Below are 21,517 nucleotides of genomic sequence, written 5' to 3' on the forward strand. Positions count from 1 at the left end.
CCAAAAGGATTTTTCCTTCGCTCTGATACCAATCTGATGCAGAGTCCCGATACCAGTATAGGATAGGTTCCCCTAATCCAAGAACACACCAAGGACCCTAGCAATCACACAACACTCTTAGGGGTTAATGGATATCAGTTTGACAAGTCCCACATCCCTTTCTTCCAAACAAAAGACTACCGGTACAAGGCCTCTTTCATTGACTGGTACAAGGTCTCTACGATCGACAATGGTTTGGTCCCTTCTACAATTCAACAATGGCTATTTAAGGTTTTATTTGAAGTCCCCTAGGTTAGGGAGACCTCCTTCAATCATTGAATTTGGGTTCCCTCTACCGGTTTGGGTAACTGCTGCAACAAGGCCTACAAAACCTAGTGGCCCCACCAGACCGATTTTCCACAACTCTTTATTTCTCCAAAATACGAGACAAAAAATCATGGTTTTGGATACCCTTTTAGGATTTACAAAATATATCCTAAGGGTTCTTACCGGTAGGGAACACAATAATCCAAACCCTACTTTGGTTAAGAGACCAGTATAGCCCAATTAGGCCTATTTTACAAAGGAGTGTGTAGACACAAACCTTAACTCACCAAAAAAACTCAAGGAATACTCTTAATCCATTGTAAATAAACCAATTCCTAATTCTTAGGCCATTATCATACCTTTAACCCCTGATGTGAGACTTGTTTGCTTACACTTGTCGGTGGCCACATGGAGTTGCCCACCTTAATGCATCAAACCCTTGCCTCCAACTAGTCCTAACCTGCAAAAGGCCTTTAAAATCCTAAAATGCATTGGCCATACTTACATCCCCTCCAAATCCGTGAACCACCAATGAAGGATCAACAAGGTAAGGCCATTTATTTGCAAAACCCTAGACAAAATTCTCAAATCTACAACACTTCCAAAAATTTGCCGATTTCTTCCTTGTCTTGGCAAATTAAGACCTCAAATTTGGTGCACCTAAAAGGCGATTGTCCAATCTAACACATCCCACTATTTTCCTAATTCCAAAATGATCGTACAGTATGATACACCGCATAGAATAACAGAATTGCAGGAAATTCTCAAAAATATATTACTTCAATGATGCCAAAAGTTTACAAAGTCATTCTCTCCTTCCCAATGATGATTGGGGATGACATTTTATACCTTCCTCAATAGTTATCAACCACCTTTTGAACCAAGGTTACCGTTGGAAGGAAGTTGCTATTTGCAACCAAAAGTTGTCAAGTTTGAGCAACTTTTGACATATGTTAAATCTGCCTACCTAGAGGTGCTTCAACATGTCCTAAACCTTCCTAAGACATCTCCAACACATAAAAACCTATAAAAATACTCAACCAAATACCCCTAGGCCCATATACCTATGGTGGCTTATCAATTTGCCAAATCCATGTCATTGGGTAACAAGGTGGGGTTTATTACAAACAAATCAAACGTCAAACAAACAAGACTACCCTATTACATAGATTGAAAGGTCACATTCTCATGTGTGTCTTTTAGCCTTTATTTCTCTTATTAGCTTAGTCATGAGGTGCTCTTGCACCACAAGTGTGGTGTTATTCAAACAGATCAGCAAACCCCTGTTGTTTTCTAACAATTGCAATAGTCAAATCCCCTAACTGGGTAAGCTCTAACAAGTTTAGTGTTATTCAAAATCCTCTAACTAGGCAATCGATTAGCTTGGATTTTAAATCCTCTACCGAGGTTACTCCTAATCGAGTATTGCTTCTAACAGGGCATTATAGTCAATCCCTTAACTGGGTGGTCCATAACAGGATCTGTTCTTAACAGGACTTTTGGTAAAGCTTTAACATGCTAGGCTCCTAACAGGGTGAACTTCAGAAGAGTTCAAAGTACTTGTGGGTATTCATCCCCATCATGGTTTTTCCCATTTGGGTTTCCATGTCAAAAATATTGTGTCAAGTGGGGAATGTTTTTATGGTTATGTTTACTATGGTTAAATTGCTTAATTGCTAAATCCACTTTGATATGTTATGTTAACCGACAACAATCTGAAATATGCTTTTACTATTGTTATTAAAGTATTTGAATGATTCAGTTAAAAGGTTTTGAGAGTTTTAGAGTTATTCTACTGTCAATCTATTATAAAAGTCAACCGGTTTAACTTGTTAGTATTATTGCATTTGAAGTTCAGTGTTTAAACCAGTCAGTTTAGAGTTTGCTTTGAGAAGTTAATTTTTGTTTGGTGAAAAGTTTATGTCAGTTTTCTATCTACTGATTCACCCCCCCTGATCTCTCTCAGTAGTTGATTGGATCCTTATTCTTTCATCATACCATCATTTTTCTACATGAAATCTAAGTAGGAATTGATTCTCATGCTCCACCTCTTGGGATTATAGAATAATTTTTAAAAATATGACAACACTTCACCAAAATCCTTCATTTTAAAGCTATTAATTATAGAGATTACTAATCAATCCTCTTGCTTACCTTTCAATTTTTTTGTTAGTTTCTTGAATTAACTTGATTGCCTAATCAAAACTAACCATTAAAATTTTTACATTTATGTCCCTTTATGATATTTTTCATTCCATACTCGACCCATCAATATTTTTTATCCCTCATAAAAGGCATAATTATAACATATAAGGGATATTGATTACTTTAATTAAAACCATATGAGTGAATTACATCCACTTCATCCATGTATTGTGAATTTACACCAAACCAAAATTTTCACTTTGTAGTTGATTATATTTTTCAACCTTTTTCACCCAACCCAATGAATATAGGTGACGATTTTCATATGCTTTTATTTCAAGGTTTTTTTAATAGTATCAATAAAAATTAAGTTGCATTCTCAATTGGAAACTACAATTGTATTTACTCTAGTAGTATTTACTTATAATTTTAGTAGGAAAATATCAAGTCTTTTATCCATATTCATAATGTTGGTATTAATGCATCTATACTTATCATATACCTCCTATGCTCCATATCTATCTTTTCTTGAAGCATTAGGATGAATGAGTATTTCATGATATTTATTTTTAAGATATGGTTTTGTAATTTTTAACAATTAGCATTAGTATGTGTTTGATATGGCAAAGAGATGGATAAATCAAGCTAGTAACTTAACCAAAACCAATCTCTCTTCAATATAACATTGGAATATGAACATATCGAAGTTGTTATGTTTGACTAGTCCTAATCAAAGAAAGTCAAACAACCTGGGTTCTATTCCTTTGTTGCATAGAAGATGAATTGATTGATTTAGATGGGAGATAATTAAGTCTAGAAGCATTCTTAAATGACAACATAAACTATTGAAATAAAATTATAGACATACATAAAACTATTGAAAGCTACATAAATGGAACAAAGACATAGAGGTGCACCTGAGACTATAAGTATAGCCTAAAATAAAAATTGTTTAGATTTGGGATTAGTAGACTTAGAAATTTTGTCTCTCAAAATTTTGGCTCAAATATATAGGACAAGGGCATTGCACACCCTTGTCTAGGTATTTTTTCCAAATTTACGGTGACAGACTTTATCTCTATGAACTTAGTCTTCTTGTACCTATCAACTATCATAAAATTTTGGATCTACACCTACCCAAGCACAAAGCGAGGAAAAATGGTTGTGACTATATAGGAGCTTACCTTAGTCAAGTCTGTATTTTGGTTTTCCCGCCTCCATTAATAACCAAGTTGGATATGAGGTAAAATTATGCGCTTTGAACCTTAAATGTGTCTAGGATTGTGGTGAGAAATAATGTGCATAAAGATAAAAGGAAATCCTACTCAAGTGTGTTATAGTGATCTCCCTAGATGAGTCAATTTAAAGGTGGCGTACAAACCAACTCAAGAGTGCATAAAAATGTAAATAAATTATTAATGTCAGATCAAAAGCTTAAAACTCAGAATTGCAAGAACAACGTATAATCATACCAATCCCTAAAGGAGATGTACAATCCAATCATTAGTTAGTGATTCCCTATCATCCTCCAACATTCCTTGAAGCTTTAATCATCTTTTAAATAATGGTGAATGAATAATGTTGAAAACTTGATGTTACACATTATCCTTTAGATTTGTAGACTTATTTGATCAATTTGGTAGAGCTTTGCTATCATAAAGATTGTATATTAAAATGAGAAAAGCTAATAGCTTTTATATGAGTCACAAGGTTGATTTTTGATAAAAAGTTGACATAAAACTATCATAAAAAATTGAGACCATATTTTGTGATGTCGAGGCTAACACTCAAAATATTTGAAATTTCAAAATAATTTGGCAAGACATGTGTGTTGGGCACCTTGGTCCCACCAAAATGAGTTGTCTTGTGATATTAGTCCTAATTTTAGGTTTTGACAATGACTAAATATGGAATAAGATAATTGAGTTTTAAAATGGGCTAGGACACATCTCCTAGAGTTGGAGGATAAATCCAAGGCTAGAAATGGTCCTAAAATTATCTGCGGGACTGGAAACTAAAGCAAGTGCAAATAAGAGTGTGAAATTGGGCTCACAATTAAGGAGTACAATTTATGACACTACGATATGATCAACATTATTACAATTGCTACAATGAACCTTTGGATATTTATACTAGTGTAGAACAATATTAGTTTTATTACCTTTCTTATAAAGCTTTACTTATCCTTCTTAGGTTGATTGTTTCGTTGGCCTTACTTTAAAGTCTCCTCTTTCCATCTCCTCTTCTTTAGTTATACATAGTATGTTTTTGGACATGCTTCATCCAAGTATTTTATCCTTGTAGTAATCATCCTCCTTTGAATATGAGTGTAGATATACTTATAGTTTATTTGGTGATAATATCATCATCTTCTAGGTTCATGCCTAATAACATGACATATTCATAGAATTTCATAGTGTAATCATGCACACATTTTCCACTATCTTATCTACAATATAACCACTTTATTTTTTCTTAGTCTCATTCCTAGTTACATAAAAATTTCATATAACAAATCCTTGAACTCTTCCCAATCAAGCATTTTCTTCCTGTCTAAAGCAACTAAATAACTTTCCCACCATACAAGTAAATGACTAGACATTTTGAGACATGCAAAATAAATCCATTGTGCCCAAATTCCATTATTTGTACTAGAATGAAGCTTCATTTGTTTGATTCATGAATTTAAAAATTCAACAATTACTTTCCCTTCAAATGATTTTGTTTCAATTTTAGTCTCAACTATAGATCCAATGTTTATTCAATTTTTACCTTATTTTTTCTATGTCCTTTCATCCAAGAATGGTTATTCATAAAAAAATATCTTCTTCACAATTGCTAATACTAAAAATATTGGATAAATCTCTCAACAATGTTTAATATATGATTAATGTTGGGTCATTTTTTTCATGTCACATGCCCTAATTGTTGGTTACTACATCTTTGATTTTTATCACTCTATTCATGTTTCCCTCCAAGGTGGCCATTTGTGCATTCAAATCTTCTTCCATTCTTGCTTATTGATTCTAGTTGTAGGTAATTTATGGGTTTCAAGGAATTAACTCTTCAATGTCATTTGAAGATCTAGCGACCATTAAACAAAATCTCTTCTCTACACTTATTAGAGATTAGAAAACTACTCAAAAATCAAATTGTTTCATAACTTCTCAAATTAAAATCCACTATATAAAACTTAACAGTTTATTTTGAAAAATCTCTAAGGGCAAAACTAACTTGGTAACAACAATTTTATATCCACCCAAATGCTATTAATCATTTAGGAGAAAGTACAAAGAGTAGATAAAATTGATACCTACTCAAATGGATGACTTTGAAGCTCTACATGAATTTAGTAGCTAAGTTAAATCTTAATTTGATCACTACAACACTCACAAAAGTATCCAATCATGCAACCTAACCTTCTCATGACTTTATGTAGACTTTAGAATTTGCACCCTCATGCACTACAAGGACCAAAAGTAGAATTGGAATGAGAATTTTTTTCAATATGATAGTTATGAAATCATTGTAGTGGTATATTTAGTAGTTATGAAATCAATCCTTTAGAGGAATCTATAATTTCATAATTTCCTTGTACATAGAATGAAAATTTTGTTCAGTATGTATTTATGTTGCTACTATTTTTTAGGAATCTCATACTCATATATTTTACATTTCCAAATCTTTGTAGATTATTTTATTTATATTTTTCAAATAAAAACATAATTTTTTTCAAGATTGATTTCACTTACTTTGTAAGAGAAAAACAATCCCTACTTTATTGATAGAAACCTTAATGGACTTGTTTGCATTAAAAAATTTCACATTATCATTAAATAGAAAGGCACACACATGAATCATTTCTAGATAATTATAATTAAAATATTTTAAATAAATTAACCTTGGTATATGTAGGGAAATAAAGTAGCCTTACATTAATCTAGAGTATAATTTAATGATATAAAATAAAATATTGAAATCACGTCAAATTAAGAGTTGAGATTGTAAATGTAACTATAATTGAGAGGGTTAGGATGTTCTTTTAAATTCTATTCATCACTTTGGCAAATTGATGGTTATTTTTTGAGGTGGACTAAAATTGATGGTCATAATATAAAGAATATATTATTTACCAAACACAACCTTGACCATAAAGTGTGCTCTACTTTAGAATGAGGTCGTGCATGGTTTAGTCTTCTTGATGTAGTTATTTCCTTTTGGCGTGTTTTTTTCTCTATGCTCCTATAATTTGGTATATATGAACCTACATACCTAAATATGAGAGGTATGAAGAACTACCCTTTGGAGATTGCTAGTGTATAGAGGAAAAGTGTACAAACTTCTTTGATGACTACTTAATCCGTTCTTTCCTACAAACAAGTTTAAATATATACCAATAAAAAATATAAGATGTATCTAGATGAAAACTCAATCATGTAGTATTCATTTATGTAAGTGCACATAATACACATGATACTTTAATGATTCAATATTGGGTAAGTGCACCAAGATGGTGAACAGAAAAGTGGCTACATGCCAAAAAAAACCAATTTTTTCATAACCCGTGTGCTAGGCTTGGTAACAACAAGCCTAGCCAAAAATAATTTAAAAAACAAAAAGTCCCTCAAAACCTGTACGGGTTTTGAGGAACATTTTGTTTTTTAATAAAAAATTAAAAGTTTCTCAAAACCCGTACTATTATTTTATTGTGTAGGCCATGGGTTTTGGCCATTTTCAACACCAAAACTCATGGAACAACAGCAAGAGAAAGCCAAAAATCCACAGAACCCGTAGGGGTTTGCAATTTTTTAAAAATTTCCAACATTGAGAGAAATTTCAACAATGGAACCCCGTCAAACTTGTAAGATTTGATTGGTTTGATTATTTTTGTTTTCATTTTAATTAAAGTAGGGTTTTTTAATTGATTTAAGTTTTTTATTTATTAATTTGATGTCAGATTCTTCAAACAATCCCCAAAAATGAAATAGACAACAAAGACCTCCTGCACAAGCAACACAAGCAAACCCTATAAACATTGCACATGAGCAACAAGAAAACCCTCAAGACGTTGCTCCACAACCACAAAATCCTCAAAATGTTGCTCCTCAACAACCACCACCACCCTGAAACCCTCCACATCCTCCATTAGATCATGTAGATGCCACACAAGAGGATCTCATCAATCGCCTTACACAAAATAGTGCCCAAATTTCTATATTGGTGAATAGGTTGAGGTCCTCTAGGCTTGAGTACCACTCAACCCTCGCCAGAACTCTAGAAACAATGGCTAATAGTGCAAATGAGGTATCTAGGGAGGTTACAAAATGGGGTTCACTGAGGGATAGATGTCGAACATTTTATGTGGATCGGTTGTCATATGATCAAGTGAAAAAAAAGGGCATAGGTAAAGCTGACATATGTTCTCTTTTCACCGATCATGTTACCAGTAACAACCTAGAACTAAATACGACTCAATTTCCTATACATTGGTGTGTTCATGCTAGGCTGAAAGAAGCTTTTTGGGATAGGTGGTATATGGTCTTTGACCAACCACCTTGTAATAATTAGGAGGTGCCTCTATATTTTTTGAGAAAGTTGTATTGTGAGTTTATCCTCGGCAAGAAGCCAAATTACTTTGACATCCGACAATTTCAGGGTAGAGGGAGAGGCTCTGCGCAGGATAGACCTGGGGACCATAGGTTGCTGGAGCCACAACATAGGAGGCGTACAACTCCTAAACCCATGGTTCATGTCACTATCCCTATATCCTTGAAGGAGTCTATGGAATTATAGACTCTTCAGGTAGCTGCATCATTGACTAATGTCATTGTTCAACATGGCACACAGTTGGTCAGAGCAGAGGATGTACCAGCACCTGTGACACCTCCTTCATCAGTGGCACCTTCTTCATTAGCAACACCTCCTTCATCAGTGACACCTCCTTCATCAGCGGCACCTCCTTCATCAACGTCACCTCATGCATCATTTGGCATGAGCCAACCCATTCAGCATATGTGCCCCACCTGCCAGGGTGTATGTTATGGTGTAGAAACTGATGCGGGCAAGGATGGTTCGACATCTGATTCATGTACATGTTGCGGGAGTAGATGCCATGCTTCCACTTCACCGACGAACTGATCAATATGTTGTACCCTCTCTATCAGACACAAGTGTGTTTAATTCTATTTATGTCATGTTATCAATTAAGTGACTAAATCTTATTAAAAAAATGAATTTTTATTTTTAGAACAATTCAAAGTGACATATAAATAAAATGCATTGCAGGGTGTAGCATGTGGTGGGAGTACACCACATACTTTTCAGTCTACTCCACGGTCACGAGTAGTTTCACCACCAGAGGTAAAGATTTGTAAATATGTTAAAAATATAATAATACATTGGTTTCAAAATATCTTTTGTTAATTATATGTATCATTACTTGGTGTTTTATAGGGCTTATCAGGGGCTGAGATGTCCCAACTTGATGATATCACGCTTTCGGCCATTGACTTTGGCCAAGATAGCTATGCGGTACCATTTAGATTTATATATTTTTGACTTAAGTGATATATTAAATACATGCTATGTTCCCTTATGTTAATTTTTTTCTGTTAGTTTACCCCACTTGCCTCGAGGACATCTTGTGTGAGAAAGCCATCCTCTAGCACTTTGAGGTAGAAAAAGATATCATCTCGGACACCCAAACGACAGAAGGTAATTCAGTATAATTTAAACCCATTTGTTGAAATGTATTATGATTAAACATGTATATGTAGATATTGATAAATGCACTTAATTTATTTGTTCTATATACAGAAACATATGGGGTTTACGGAATTAATGAATGCACCTGATGTCGATGAGGTTCAACAGAGGGAAGAGGTGATATCTTCATATTCACTTTGGATTGCATTCTTGCTTGTTCAAAATAACTAAATCCTTTTTTGTCTATATCATATGTTATCATTTTTCATACAGGAAATGGTAATAGTTACATCAGATTTGACTAAGCCTCCTAAGGTTACAAGAGAACTATACGAGGCTTCGGTGTGCATTTGTTCTACATATGTTAAATTTGTTTTATCTAGTTTGTCAACAACTTTGGGTTATTAACTTGTATAATTGTCTTTAACCTATTACAGGCCCCTTCCAAACTTCCTACTGTTATTCTACCCTTCCATTTCAATAGAAGTCCTACACGTATATTATGGGATCCAACATGACCAAGGGAAAAGGTATGTCTATCTTAGATCAACTCATCTTCACTAAGTGCATAACGGAATTGAAACCCTCTAGTTAACTCCTTTTGGATCACTTACCATGGATATAGGAAATTGTCGTAACTGATTCATCTGTGACTTTGCCTCCTAAATAGTGTTTGAGTTGTATCTAAATAGTGTTTTGGATGTGGCTCATGATTACTAATTCCAATTAGCCTTCTAACAACATCTCTTTGGTTGGGTGAAACCCTTGTGTTGTCATGCCAATATTTCTCAATTAACGTTCTTAATGCATCAACAACAACCTTGTCCTTGTGTGGGAGTCTACTTGAGAATGCCCAAAGAGAATTATTTTTAGGATCCTCAATTTTCTCTCAGCTCTCTAAGGCATAGTGTAATGTGGTTCTACTTATCCTTAATGACTTTCTTGTTTTGCTTATTAAACGAGATTTTTTCATTTCCTTTCCCATTATGGTTGATGTGAGGACACGATGAGTAACATTAGCATCTTTAGTCCGTGATTTTGAACCAATGGCTTGGTATGCATCAAAAAGATTTCTCACAATGGTTCTTTCACTATTATTTTTGGATGTTCTTAACCCTAAAATTTTCAATCTCTCTCTAAATTTCAGATTTTTAATCATTTCAACAACTAATTGGCATCTTCCACTTTGATTTAAGTTTTCAAAATAGTTATTCAAAATTCTTCTAACCGTTCTTCTACAAGTTCTTTCAGCAATTTTATCATGCATTGGCTTCACAATATTTTCATCAATATCTATTAGGAACTTTGGTTTTCTATGAATTATTCTAAGAGGTGTTAAGATTGGTGCATGCTCTTCATTTTTATTAGGTGCATTATGTGCATTGATCACATCAAATTCAAATGGTATATCTTCTTCAATTTCATTAACATGTGCATTCACTGAATCATTTTCAAATGGTGTATGTTCATTGCATTCATTAGGTGCATTCATCATATGTATTTGAATTGGTGTATGTTGATCATTTTGATTTGGTGCACTCATCATATCAATTTCAATTTTTGAATGTTCATCACTTTCATTAGGTGCATTAGATGACGTACCTTCACGTAATGTCCTCATACGCTCCCTTTGTCTTTCCTTTGTTGCCTCTCTTTGTTCATTTGTTCCTCTCTTGTTCTTTCCCATTGTCCTACACATAACATCATGATGACAATCCACAATCAAATAGCAAAAAAATAACAAATCATCATCATTTTGTTATAATCTAAAGTAACAATAATAAAATAACTTTAAAAAAAAACAAAATACAAGACAAATCAATCATGATCATCATTTTGTTATAATCTAAAGTAACAATGATAAAATAACTTAAAAACAATCCAATATATGAGACAAATCAATCATTTCAAAGAAAAAGTGACAAAAAATATGAAAACCTGACTGTTATTGTCCCAGAAAATCATGTGCAAAAGCAGTTGGGCCTTCAAACAACTTGCAATCCTGGTTTTTAGACCATTGGGACTAAAATATATTAAGATTTTCTCATAACTCATACGGGTTATGGAAACCTTTAATTTGAACATTCACAATTTCTCATAGAACTACAAGTTTTGGCCTTAGTTTTACATAACATGTATGGGTTGTGTAGAACTAGAAGTTTTGGCCTTAGTTCTACATAACCCATATGAGTTATGTAGAACTAGGAACCAAATAGAAAGTGGGGAGAGATAGAGAGATAGAGAGAGAGAGAGAGAGAGAGAGAGAGAGAGAGAGAGAGAGAGAGAGAGAGAGAGAGAGAGAGAGAGAGAGATTAGGAAAAGGAGAGGGGAGAGAGGGAGAGAGAGGGAAAAGGAGAGGGGGATAGGGAGAGAGGGATATTGGGAAAAGGAGAGAGAGAGAGAGAGAGAGAGAGAGAGAGAGAGAGAGAGAGAGAGAGAGAGAGAGAGAGAGAGAGAGAGAGAGAGAGAGAGAGAGAGAGAGGGTAAGAGAGAGAATAGGGGATAGGAAGAGAGGGAGAGAGTAGGATAAGGAGAGAGAGAGAGAGAGAGAGAGAGAGAGAGAGAGAGAGAGAGAGAGAGAGAGAGGAATAGAATAGGATAAGGAGAGGAGGATGGAGAGAGAGTTAGAGACAAAGAGAGAAGGGGTTAAGGAGAGGGGGAGGGAGGGAGATTGGAGAAAGGAGAGGGAGAGGGAGAGAGAGGGAGATTGGAAAAATGTGTGTGAGAGAGAGAGAGAGAGAGAGAGAGAGAGAGAGAGAGAGAGAGAGAGAGAGAGAGAGAGAGAGAGAGAGAGAGAGAGAGAGAGAGAGAGAGAGAGAATAGGAGATAGGAAGAGAGGAATAGAATAGGATAAGGAGAGGAGGATGGAGAGAGAGTTAGAGACAAAGAGAGAAGGGGTTAAGGAGAGGGGGAGGGAGGGAGATTGGAGAAAGGAGAGGGAGAGAGAGGGAGATTGGAAAAATGAGAGAGAGAGAGAGAGAGAGAATAGGATAAGGGGAGGGGGAGGGAGAGAGAGGGGGAGAGATAGAGGAGAAATTGGGAGAGAGGGAGAGGGAGGGCGGAGATGGGGAGAATACAAGAGAGAGAGAGAGAGAGAGAGAGAGAGAGAGAGAGAGAGAGAGAGAGAGAGAGAGAGTAGGAGGAGGAGAGGGTGAGAGACATGAGGTAGAGAGAGAATGATAAGGAGAAAAGGGTGAGAGAATCGAAAAAGAGAGAAATGTTAGGGGGAGAGAGATGAGATAGAACTCAAGGAGGATAATTAGGGCTCAGAATAAACAGAGATGATGATGGGGGAAGGAAGACGAGAGAGAGAGAGGAAAAGAAGAGATACATGCATGTACACAAACATATATATATACACATACATAAACACATATTATATATGTATGTCTATACATATGTGTAGTAAAGGCTAAGTTTACAAGCATACATTATTATGTCTTCATAACTCATACGGGTTTTGTGAAACACAAAATAATGGTTTTAGTTCTACATAACCCGTACGAGTTATTTAGAACTGCGAATAGTACTTTTTTGTTTTTCAAAACCCTTGCAGGTTTTGGCTTGGTAAGAGGGTTGGAAAACTTGCAAGCCCATTTTCTCCCATTTTTGTCCCTTTACATGTTTTTTCATCATCCAACATGATTTCTCGACTTCTTTGTCATCAGGTTTACAAATGATCAAGTGGGTATCTCTAAAATTACCACCATAATCTCACACATCTTCTAAGTTTTCTGACCATATAATTTTTTCTATTTTTGGACAACATCAGCATATAGTAAACTTCAATTTTCTTTATCAGTGCCTTGATAGTCCTCACAAACATATGTCTACCATTGTTTTCAATAACTTTTGATATACTTGACCAAATTAAAAATAAATTACATATTATTGTTCTACACTAGATTCTATACACTTTCAAAAAAAAAAAGTTTGCATTTTTTATTATTTTGATGCAAGTTATGCCCAGTTCACAAATAGGTACCAAATTTTAAGGATGCGGTCACTTCAAAAAATCATTAAAAAGAAATACTCAACGAAAAATTACAAAAAAACAAACTTCTAGATCTCACTCTTACCTATCATCCTACCAAAGGGTTTTGCAAAATACTAAATCTAACTATATATTTTGTGCAACGCACGAAAATAGCTATGTTATGTTTTTCTGAAAAAATCAAGAATAGTTTTTCGTGCATGAAAGCTTTGGCCCTCTTAATCTTATCAATTTTTTTTTAAAAATAGTAGTTTAGAAACTAGATTCAAAGTACTACAATTCTTATTCTTTTCTCAACTCCTGGTTTTGAGTGCATGACCTTCAAATATCTCTTTGAAGTTAGGTTTACTTGTTTTCAAAAAGAAAGAAAAAAAGTGGCCACTTATACCCCCCTTTTTGTTCACCATCTTGATGCACTAACCCTATTATAATATAACATTTAATTTCTCTAATCAACTAAAGACTTGGATCTTGTTCTTAAACACAATATTAAATTAATGTTCAATTATAATTATTTTTGCATGCATGTTGACAAACATAGGTTGTATTCTTCAAAATATTTACCTCAGGAAAGTGAATCTAATTTTGAATTGGGAGGATTGGTTCATGTGAGCTATCCTTTCCAAGGTATTTTTTTGTACCTATATTTAGTCTAAGATGATATAGGCATAATGAGATTGATTGTCTTATTCTAAAATGATGGACTAAGCATAACAAATGATATGTTGTTGATTATAAAGATCTTATAAAGAAAATTAAGCACAACTCAAATGTATATATAGAAGACTAATTTAGTAGCTATAAAACTAAAAGATAAAAGTGCAACATATGTATAATAAATCATCTTGTTTATATTTTCATTAAAAAAATATAAATGCAGGTTATCTTAAAAAGAGCTACAAAATATATGATAGAAATAGTATTTGTAATGAATATATTATTATATTATTATTTGTTAATGATATTTTATATTTGTGTAACATAAAGTAGATTTGAAAAATAATTACCTTAGTGTGACAATTGAACAATTGTATTATTTTAATGATATTAATGTCTTACTATTATATATAATCTATTTAGAGAATTACTAATTTTAAAAATATTATATTAGAACCAGATAATTACAAGCTCTTAAAACACTATATGATGATAAAGAGAACAACACAATGACCAAAATTTAAGATAGATGACTTTTTTTGTACAAATGTCTTTAACAAAAACTCATATTGAATAATTATTCCAATAGAAATACAATATTCGTAAATTAAATATTATATTCTTATAATGGTCTTTGTTTGAAAGAAATGCATATATATATGATAAAGGAAATTTTTGGAGAAAAGTAATCAAGACAATATTGTACTTGTAGTATTAGAATGATTAGTACAAGAATATTGGTAAAAAGAACCACACCTAATGATCAACAAAAAATATAAATACCAAAAATACACCCTACTAATAAGAGAAAATAAACATGAGTATTGAATGTGAAATCCTTCTAAGACTCTATCTTAATGTTAGTCTCCAAGAAAAAGTGATGAGAGGCGTGCGAGACTCCACTCTTTAAAATTATTAGTATGGTGTAAAAGCTTGAAAGTTCTAAGATCTCATACCAAAGAATGACTATAGGACTATCCATGTAAAGGGATACGTCTTGACAATATAAATACAAATCCATATATTTAATGGACAAAGATTGAGAAATACAACTTGAACTTGTTATTTCCTCTACTTACAATGACATGTGTGTTTCCTCCATCTCTAATTTTGTAAAATTAGAGAACTGATCAAGATAGATGAAGTCATTGTTAGGCATAATGCAACTAAGATTCTAGTCCTTGGTTTCTTTGTTAAGATTATACATGTTGATCTTGATAGTAACATTTTCAAGAATGGAGGCCCTAGTTCATCTTTCTCTATAATTCTTAAGCTATCATCTCCCAAATGTAATTTAACAAAGTTGAAAATCACTGTACTAGGAATGTAAAAGGTGATTTGAATGTGGTAGTTTAAGAATGCACTAACATAAAGAGAGTCTATGGAAGGTAATTTTAGTTGAACTTGATATAGAACTTAGATAAGTGCAACTTGTAAACACAACTTAAGGGGAGGAAAAATAAATATAATTTGTGGCAAATAAAATCAAAAGGTTAAACATTGACTCACAATAGTTGTTCAAGTATTTTAGAATACCATCATTTAAAGTCTAACGATATTAACGAGTGGATAAAAATCATTCATGGACAAGGCAACATTATCTAAAACTGCATCACTAAAATGAGTGAGATTTCAACACCATCATTCAAAAGTGGAGGGTAATCTAAAAGTAATTACAATCAATTTTTTTGAAAGAAGAAAATACTTCTTTAACAAAGGAATAATATCTCATTAATCACAAAGGCTACTAATTTTGGTTGCAAATAGGAATTGATTAATGACATCATTCACTAGATAATAATAACCCAATTACATTCTTTATAACAATGCTTAAACAAAATGTCATTAAAACTTGAAGTAATCAAGCTTGCTTCTTCAATAATATTCTACAATCTCTAATCTTTTATTTTGCAAACCTTGAATAACTATCATAAAATCTTCATTCACTTTCAAATTTTACACCTTAAAATACAATTTATTTATATAACCTTTTTGAATTACTATAACTTTGAATCTATCATCCAATTTTAAACCTAAATAAAAAGAACTCACATTAAAAAATCTTAAGTTTTAACATATTAATACACCAAAACTAACTTATCCCAAATGGTCTCTAACCATTTTATTAGAATTTATTTTTAAAAATACTTTAAACAATATCTAATAAACAATATTTAAAAGAATTAAAGAATGACCACTAAAAAATTATAAATAAAATATAAATATTTATCAATATAACCTATTTGTAGAAGGGAAAAAAACAAATTTGCTTGGAAAGTAAAATCAACTTAGTAGACCTACTTTTGTTAGGAGTTCAATTTAAAATAAAATAAAAACCTTTCAAATATACTTATTGGCCACTCAAATCTAATTAGAAAGCTAAAACCTTACAAGAGTGCATTGGAATCTAGTTGGCATATGTAAAAGTGTCTTATTCTAACCAAACTCTCATCATCACTTGTCAAATCTAACAAACATGTTAAAGGAAAACAATTGTCAAAGTTTGTACTATCTATGCAATGTTGGACGATATTTTGAACAACTTTGTAGATGAATAAGTTTATTTACTTTTAAATTAAGTTAAAACATAATAAAATAATATTTAAAAAATAAGTTATTTTGATGTTTCAAATCACATTTTTGTGATTTAGAATGAAAAATATTTGTAGAATAGAAATGGAGTTTGATTCTTCAACTCTCTTTCATCTTCCCTAGGATAGATCGTAAAGTGTGTTTTGAAATATTTTATTGTAAAAATAAACACAATTAAATCTAGAAATATGCTATATTAAATATTATGGATTGTGAAAATCTTATCCAAGTTAACAAACACTTACTATCATTGCCTTAACTATATAATTTAAACTAATAATTATCAATATATATTTATAAATAATAATTTACAAAAATCACTTTTTCATAAATATAAATAATCTATTTAACACTTTTTACATTTAGGGAAAGCGTACTGGTAGTTGTTATAGCTAACTTTGTGCACCCATAGATTCTAAACGGTGCATCGAATTTTGATGGATTTTTGTTGTTGTTGTCTCTGCATGTGACATAATTGCTTATAGCTATTGTTTTGGCTTCTGGGTAGTAACGATGCACTTGCTTAAAGATGCACCAATAACTGTGCACTTAAAATTGCCAATACTTATGCACAAATGCCCCAATAGTCGTGTGTTATGGGTAGAGGAAGTGTACCAGTAGTGGTTATAGCTAACTTCGCACACCCACAGATCCTAAACGATACATCAAATTTCAAAAAAAAAATATAATTGTCTCCATATGTGACTTAATTTCTCGTAGTTATTGTTCAGGCTTTTGGGTAGTAACGACGCACATTGTGGGATTAGTTATGTGCACAAGGGTCAAAAAGTACACATTTTAAAGTGTCACGTGATACCTACTTAAAGATTTTCCAATAACCGTCCAATCAAAATTATCAATTTTTGTGGACAAATGTCCCAGTAGTTGTGCACAAATGTCCTAGTAGTGGTGCACAAAAGGGCCAATTATGGACCAAAAAGGCTAAAAAGTGATTCGCTATTAGTACATGTGAAACTTATTAATGAGCTTTTCATTATCATTTTTCTGGCTCCTTTAAAATTAGTAATCAGGGCGTTGGGTGCATAAGGAGTGATTGGTAATTGGAACAAAATCTACTACTAGTACTCTTCCCCTACCAATAAAGGTGCACAAATGGGCCAATTATGGTCTAAAAATGCTAAAAAATGAGTGGTTGTTTGTACATGTGAAATTTATTAGTAGACTTTTTTTTTATTATTATTTTTATATAAGTTAGTGATTGAGAGGTTGGGTGTGCATGGAGTGAATGGTTATTGGAACATGAATCATGACTGGTACTCTTCTCATAAATGATGCTCATCATACAATCATCAAAATAAACAAATATCATTCAAAATATAAAGGATGAGGCTAATCTCCACACAAAACAACACTTCATACAATTTCTAAAATCCGTAAAACACAATGGAATTTTGTGAATTTTTCAGCAGCTATTATTCATGATCTACATCCCAATGCTATAAAAACACAAAAAATCAGACAAAAAAAACCAATAAACCTCTGACAAATATAAAAACCAATAAACCATATCCTCATTAAAGTAAGAAAAAAGTAAACCCATTCTAATTTATATGCCCATAGAGAATAGGCATGACAGGGTATTCTTAACTACTACAACCAAATAAACCAACAACACTAGACACAAACCTCTACCTGTCTCTCCAACTGCTATTAAATGTTTATTCATTTTCTCCCACTATTACCTAGTTGCTGTTGCGCTGATGCCTAACCACAATGAAAAAATAATTTACAATTAAATAATATTTAAAAAAATCTCTGAAGTACATGCTGTGGGGCATATGTTTGTTGAGGTAAATAATATAAAGAAATAAGTATGATATTATTATAGTGTGCTTAAAGGAACCCCCCGCGAAAGATGAGTAATGTCAACACAAGATAACGGCCTGAGGAAGTAGAAGTCGTACCAGTGTGAATGCCAACGTAACGAGTTCGAATCCCGCCAATACGCAAACAAAGCGTGTGGAAAAATAATGTTACCTGTGTGAATGGTAAGGTCAGGTGTTCGAGGCACGGTCCGTGCAAAAGCTCCGAGAAGTGATGGTTTTGGAAGCGTGGATTCAGAGAATGGGGAACAACGTGAGCAACAATCTAAAAAAGACTGCTCTGTTGAGCTTGGATTTGAAGAGGAGGAAATCCAGAGCGCAGAATTTTGCAGCAAAACCCTTGATTGGCATCCTGTCGTTCGAGGTCGCAAGCATAATGTCGAAGAGCGTGCAGTTGTGGCAGTCGCTGAGCGAGCTCGAGGTCCACAGGCTGCGAACCGAGGTGGTCACGTCCCCGGGAATAAAGTATTTGGTGTCTGATGATGAGGATTATTTGTTAGCGCTTGCCTGCGCTGAGAAGGTGGAAGATCTTGATAACCTTGCTGCTGCGGTCTCTAGATTGGGTAAGAAATGTAATGAGCCAGCATTGCTTGGCTTTGAGCACGTTTACAGTGATTTGCTTTGCGGGAATATTGATTTTAGGGATCTGGAGTTTTTAATCAAGGATATTGATGCTAGCGTTAAGAAAATGGAGAGGTATATTGCTGCCACGTCTAATCTTTACCAGGAATTGGAGGTCCTTACCGATTTGGAGCATTCTGCCAGGAAGTTGCAGAGGCAAGGTAATAATGATGGTAGTTTAAGTGGAAGTAATGGTAATTTTAGTGGGAGTATTGGTGGTGGAAGCTTCAGTGCGCTGCAGCAGAAGATTCTGTGGAAGAAGCAGGGCATAAAGCGCCTGCGGGATGTTTCGCTGTGGAACCAGAGTTATGATAAAGTTGTCGGGATTCTTGCGAGAATGGTATGTACAATTTATGGTAGAGTTTGCTCTGTTTTTGGCTCTTCTGCAATTCTAGGGTCTCTTCCAGCTGAGTTGCGGGATCATTTTTCAGCTCAATTGTATAGCAATGAGGATGGTTATGATGAAATTCGTCGGTCTGCCGTGGTTTCAGGGTCTGTTGAGCCCTACGGCCGCAGTAGTCCTCTTGACCGCTTAGACAATAGGGAAATTCGGTTTGCTTCTGGGCCTCTGGAAAGGCAACGGGTTGAAACCGTCGATTTCGGCTATAAATCAGGTCCAATTTTAAGTAGATTAGGGTCTCGAAAGGCATACCAGAATAGGGAGCGTGGTGTACGAACTGAAACTAGCACAATATCTGCAAATTGGAGCTCTAGCCCTGGCAGGCTGTTCAAAGAATGCTTGAGTTTGAATGGCAATTCTTCGCCAAAGCATCGCAAGTCACAAGCCGAGAAAAGGGTTGCATCCATGGTTTCGAATTCCAAGCCTTGGGAAGGCTTTGGTGAGTATAGAAATCATGGCTCCTCTACAGTCTCAAGATCAGGGAATGGTTTGTCCCCTGATTCCCGCATTCTGCCGCCCAGCGGACCATTACAGCCACAGCGGCATTCTGGTCCTGTTTACCCTGTTCCTCGGAATAGTGGTGGACTTTCACCCTTAGTGCTCTCGGGTCCTATTTACAACAAGCAGCAGCATACAAGGTCGCAGTTTGGTTCCAAATTCAAATTGGTTCATGCACCACCATCGACTCTCGGTGGAGCTGCTCTGGCTTTGCACTATGCAAATGTGATTATCCTCGTGGAGAAGTTGGTGCGCTTTCCACATTTGGTTGGCCATGATGCAAGAGATGACCTGTATCAGATGTTACCAATGAGTGTGAGAATGGCATTAAGATCAAGACTCAAGTCTTATGCAAAGAATTTGGCATCCACAATATATGATGCGCCCCTAGCAGCAGATTGGAAGGAAGCTTTGGAGACAATATTGGGATGGTTGGGCCCCCTCGCCCACAACATGATTAGATGGCAGTCCGAGCATAATTTCGAGCAACAAAAGGCTGTTTCCAAGACCAATGTCCTTTTGCTGCAAACACTCTATTTTGCAGATCAATCAAAGACAGAGGCAACAATCACAGAACTTCTTGTTGGTTTGAATTACATTTGTAGATATGAGCAAGAAATTAGAGCCAGTGGATTAATGGATTGCAGTAGCCAAGACTATGACGAATATTTAGAATGGCATTTGTGACATTGTTTTTCTCAAAGCCTTTGAGATAAAATTGGCTATGTAGAAAGATGTCATTTCGCTTGATTTTCAGAGATTGCCTCATCAAGATGGCTTTGAGCTATTTGCAGGCCTAACAGGGCTGAGTTTCTCTATTGGCACACCAGTGATCCTGAAAAACCGGGCCAAGTTCTTTTATATTTTCTTGATATGGTTCACCATATTATGGATCCCAGGTTCCTATTTGTTCCAAGGTGCTTGACACTTCCTTACAATATACAGGTAGACAATCAAAATGATATCAATATGTTGCCTCAAAGATTGTTAACCTTTTCTCCTATTTGAACTTTGGATGATAAGTGGAATCACTTTTACAGCACTCTCAGATGGTCTTTCAACAGTACCAGTTACCACTTTGAGGTTGTCTTTCTTTTGCAGCAGATGCTGTCCATAATTCAGGAAGGTTGACAAGATGTTAAAGGTTTGCTAGAAGATGCTTGTAGTTGTCTTGCAACTATTCTATGTACGTTGATTTATAAATTCCTCTATTAGAGGGTGTAATTAAGTAATTGAAATCAATCCAAACAAACAGGGACTGCAAGTGTGGAAAATGAATAAATGAACACACATACAGAGGTTTTTTCATATACATAAATTAATTCCTGAACTTCTAAGAAGTTCGTAGGGCATCTCACATCTTTGATTTGCAGTTACAATGGTTTATGTTTTTTATCAGTTGCCATAGTTTGGGGTTTCAGCCAAACTTCTAAATTGCTTCTTGACAGAAAATGCTGAAGGCCAGTAGCAGCTTTCAGTTTTTGAGAGATTAATAAAGCGGCTTTGGGGAAATTCCAAATGTTTTTAGTTGCTACTAAGGATTCTTAATTATATATGTCTTTGTAATTTTTCTCGTCTCATCATACAATGTAGAAACAATTCCACTTCTCGAATTACAATAGTTCTCTTTTCCCTATATAAGTTTTAGAAGTATTGAAATTTAGGCCTATCTTTAAAGAAAAATTTGCATTATAACCTGCAGAATCATGTTTGAAGTTTCCTCCAATTACACAAAAGGTTAGGCTCTTGTATTTC

The 21,517-nt window shown here is 34.3% G+C and overlaps 1 protein-coding gene across 1 annotated transcript; it reads left to right on the forward strand.

Moving 5' to 3' along the window:
* Positions 1-18,244: 18,244 nt before the first annotated feature.
* Positions 18,245-21,274, forward strand: LOC131067094 (uncharacterized). Its single transcript, XM_058002028.2, has one exon. The coding sequence runs from the start codon at positions 18,458-18,460 to the stop codon at positions 20,447-20,449; it is 1,992 nt and encodes a 663-aa protein (XP_057858011.2). The 5' UTR covers positions 18,245-18,457; the 3' UTR covers positions 20,450-21,274.
* Positions 21,275-21,517: the final 243 nt, after the last annotated feature.

Source organism: Cryptomeria japonica, chromosome 8 (assembly GCF_030272615.1).
Source record: "Cryptomeria japonica chromosome 8, Sugi_1.0, whole genome shotgun sequence".
Taxonomy (NCBI): Eukaryota; Viridiplantae; Streptophyta; class Pinopsida; order Cupressales; family Cupressaceae; genus Cryptomeria; species Cryptomeria japonica.

Bases quoted from the DNA above. Each gene is read 5' to 3' on its own strand.
- LOC131067094 (XM_058002028.2), top strand. From the start codon at position 18,458: ATGGTTTTGGAAGCGTGGATTCAGAGAATGGGGAACAACGTGAGCAAC.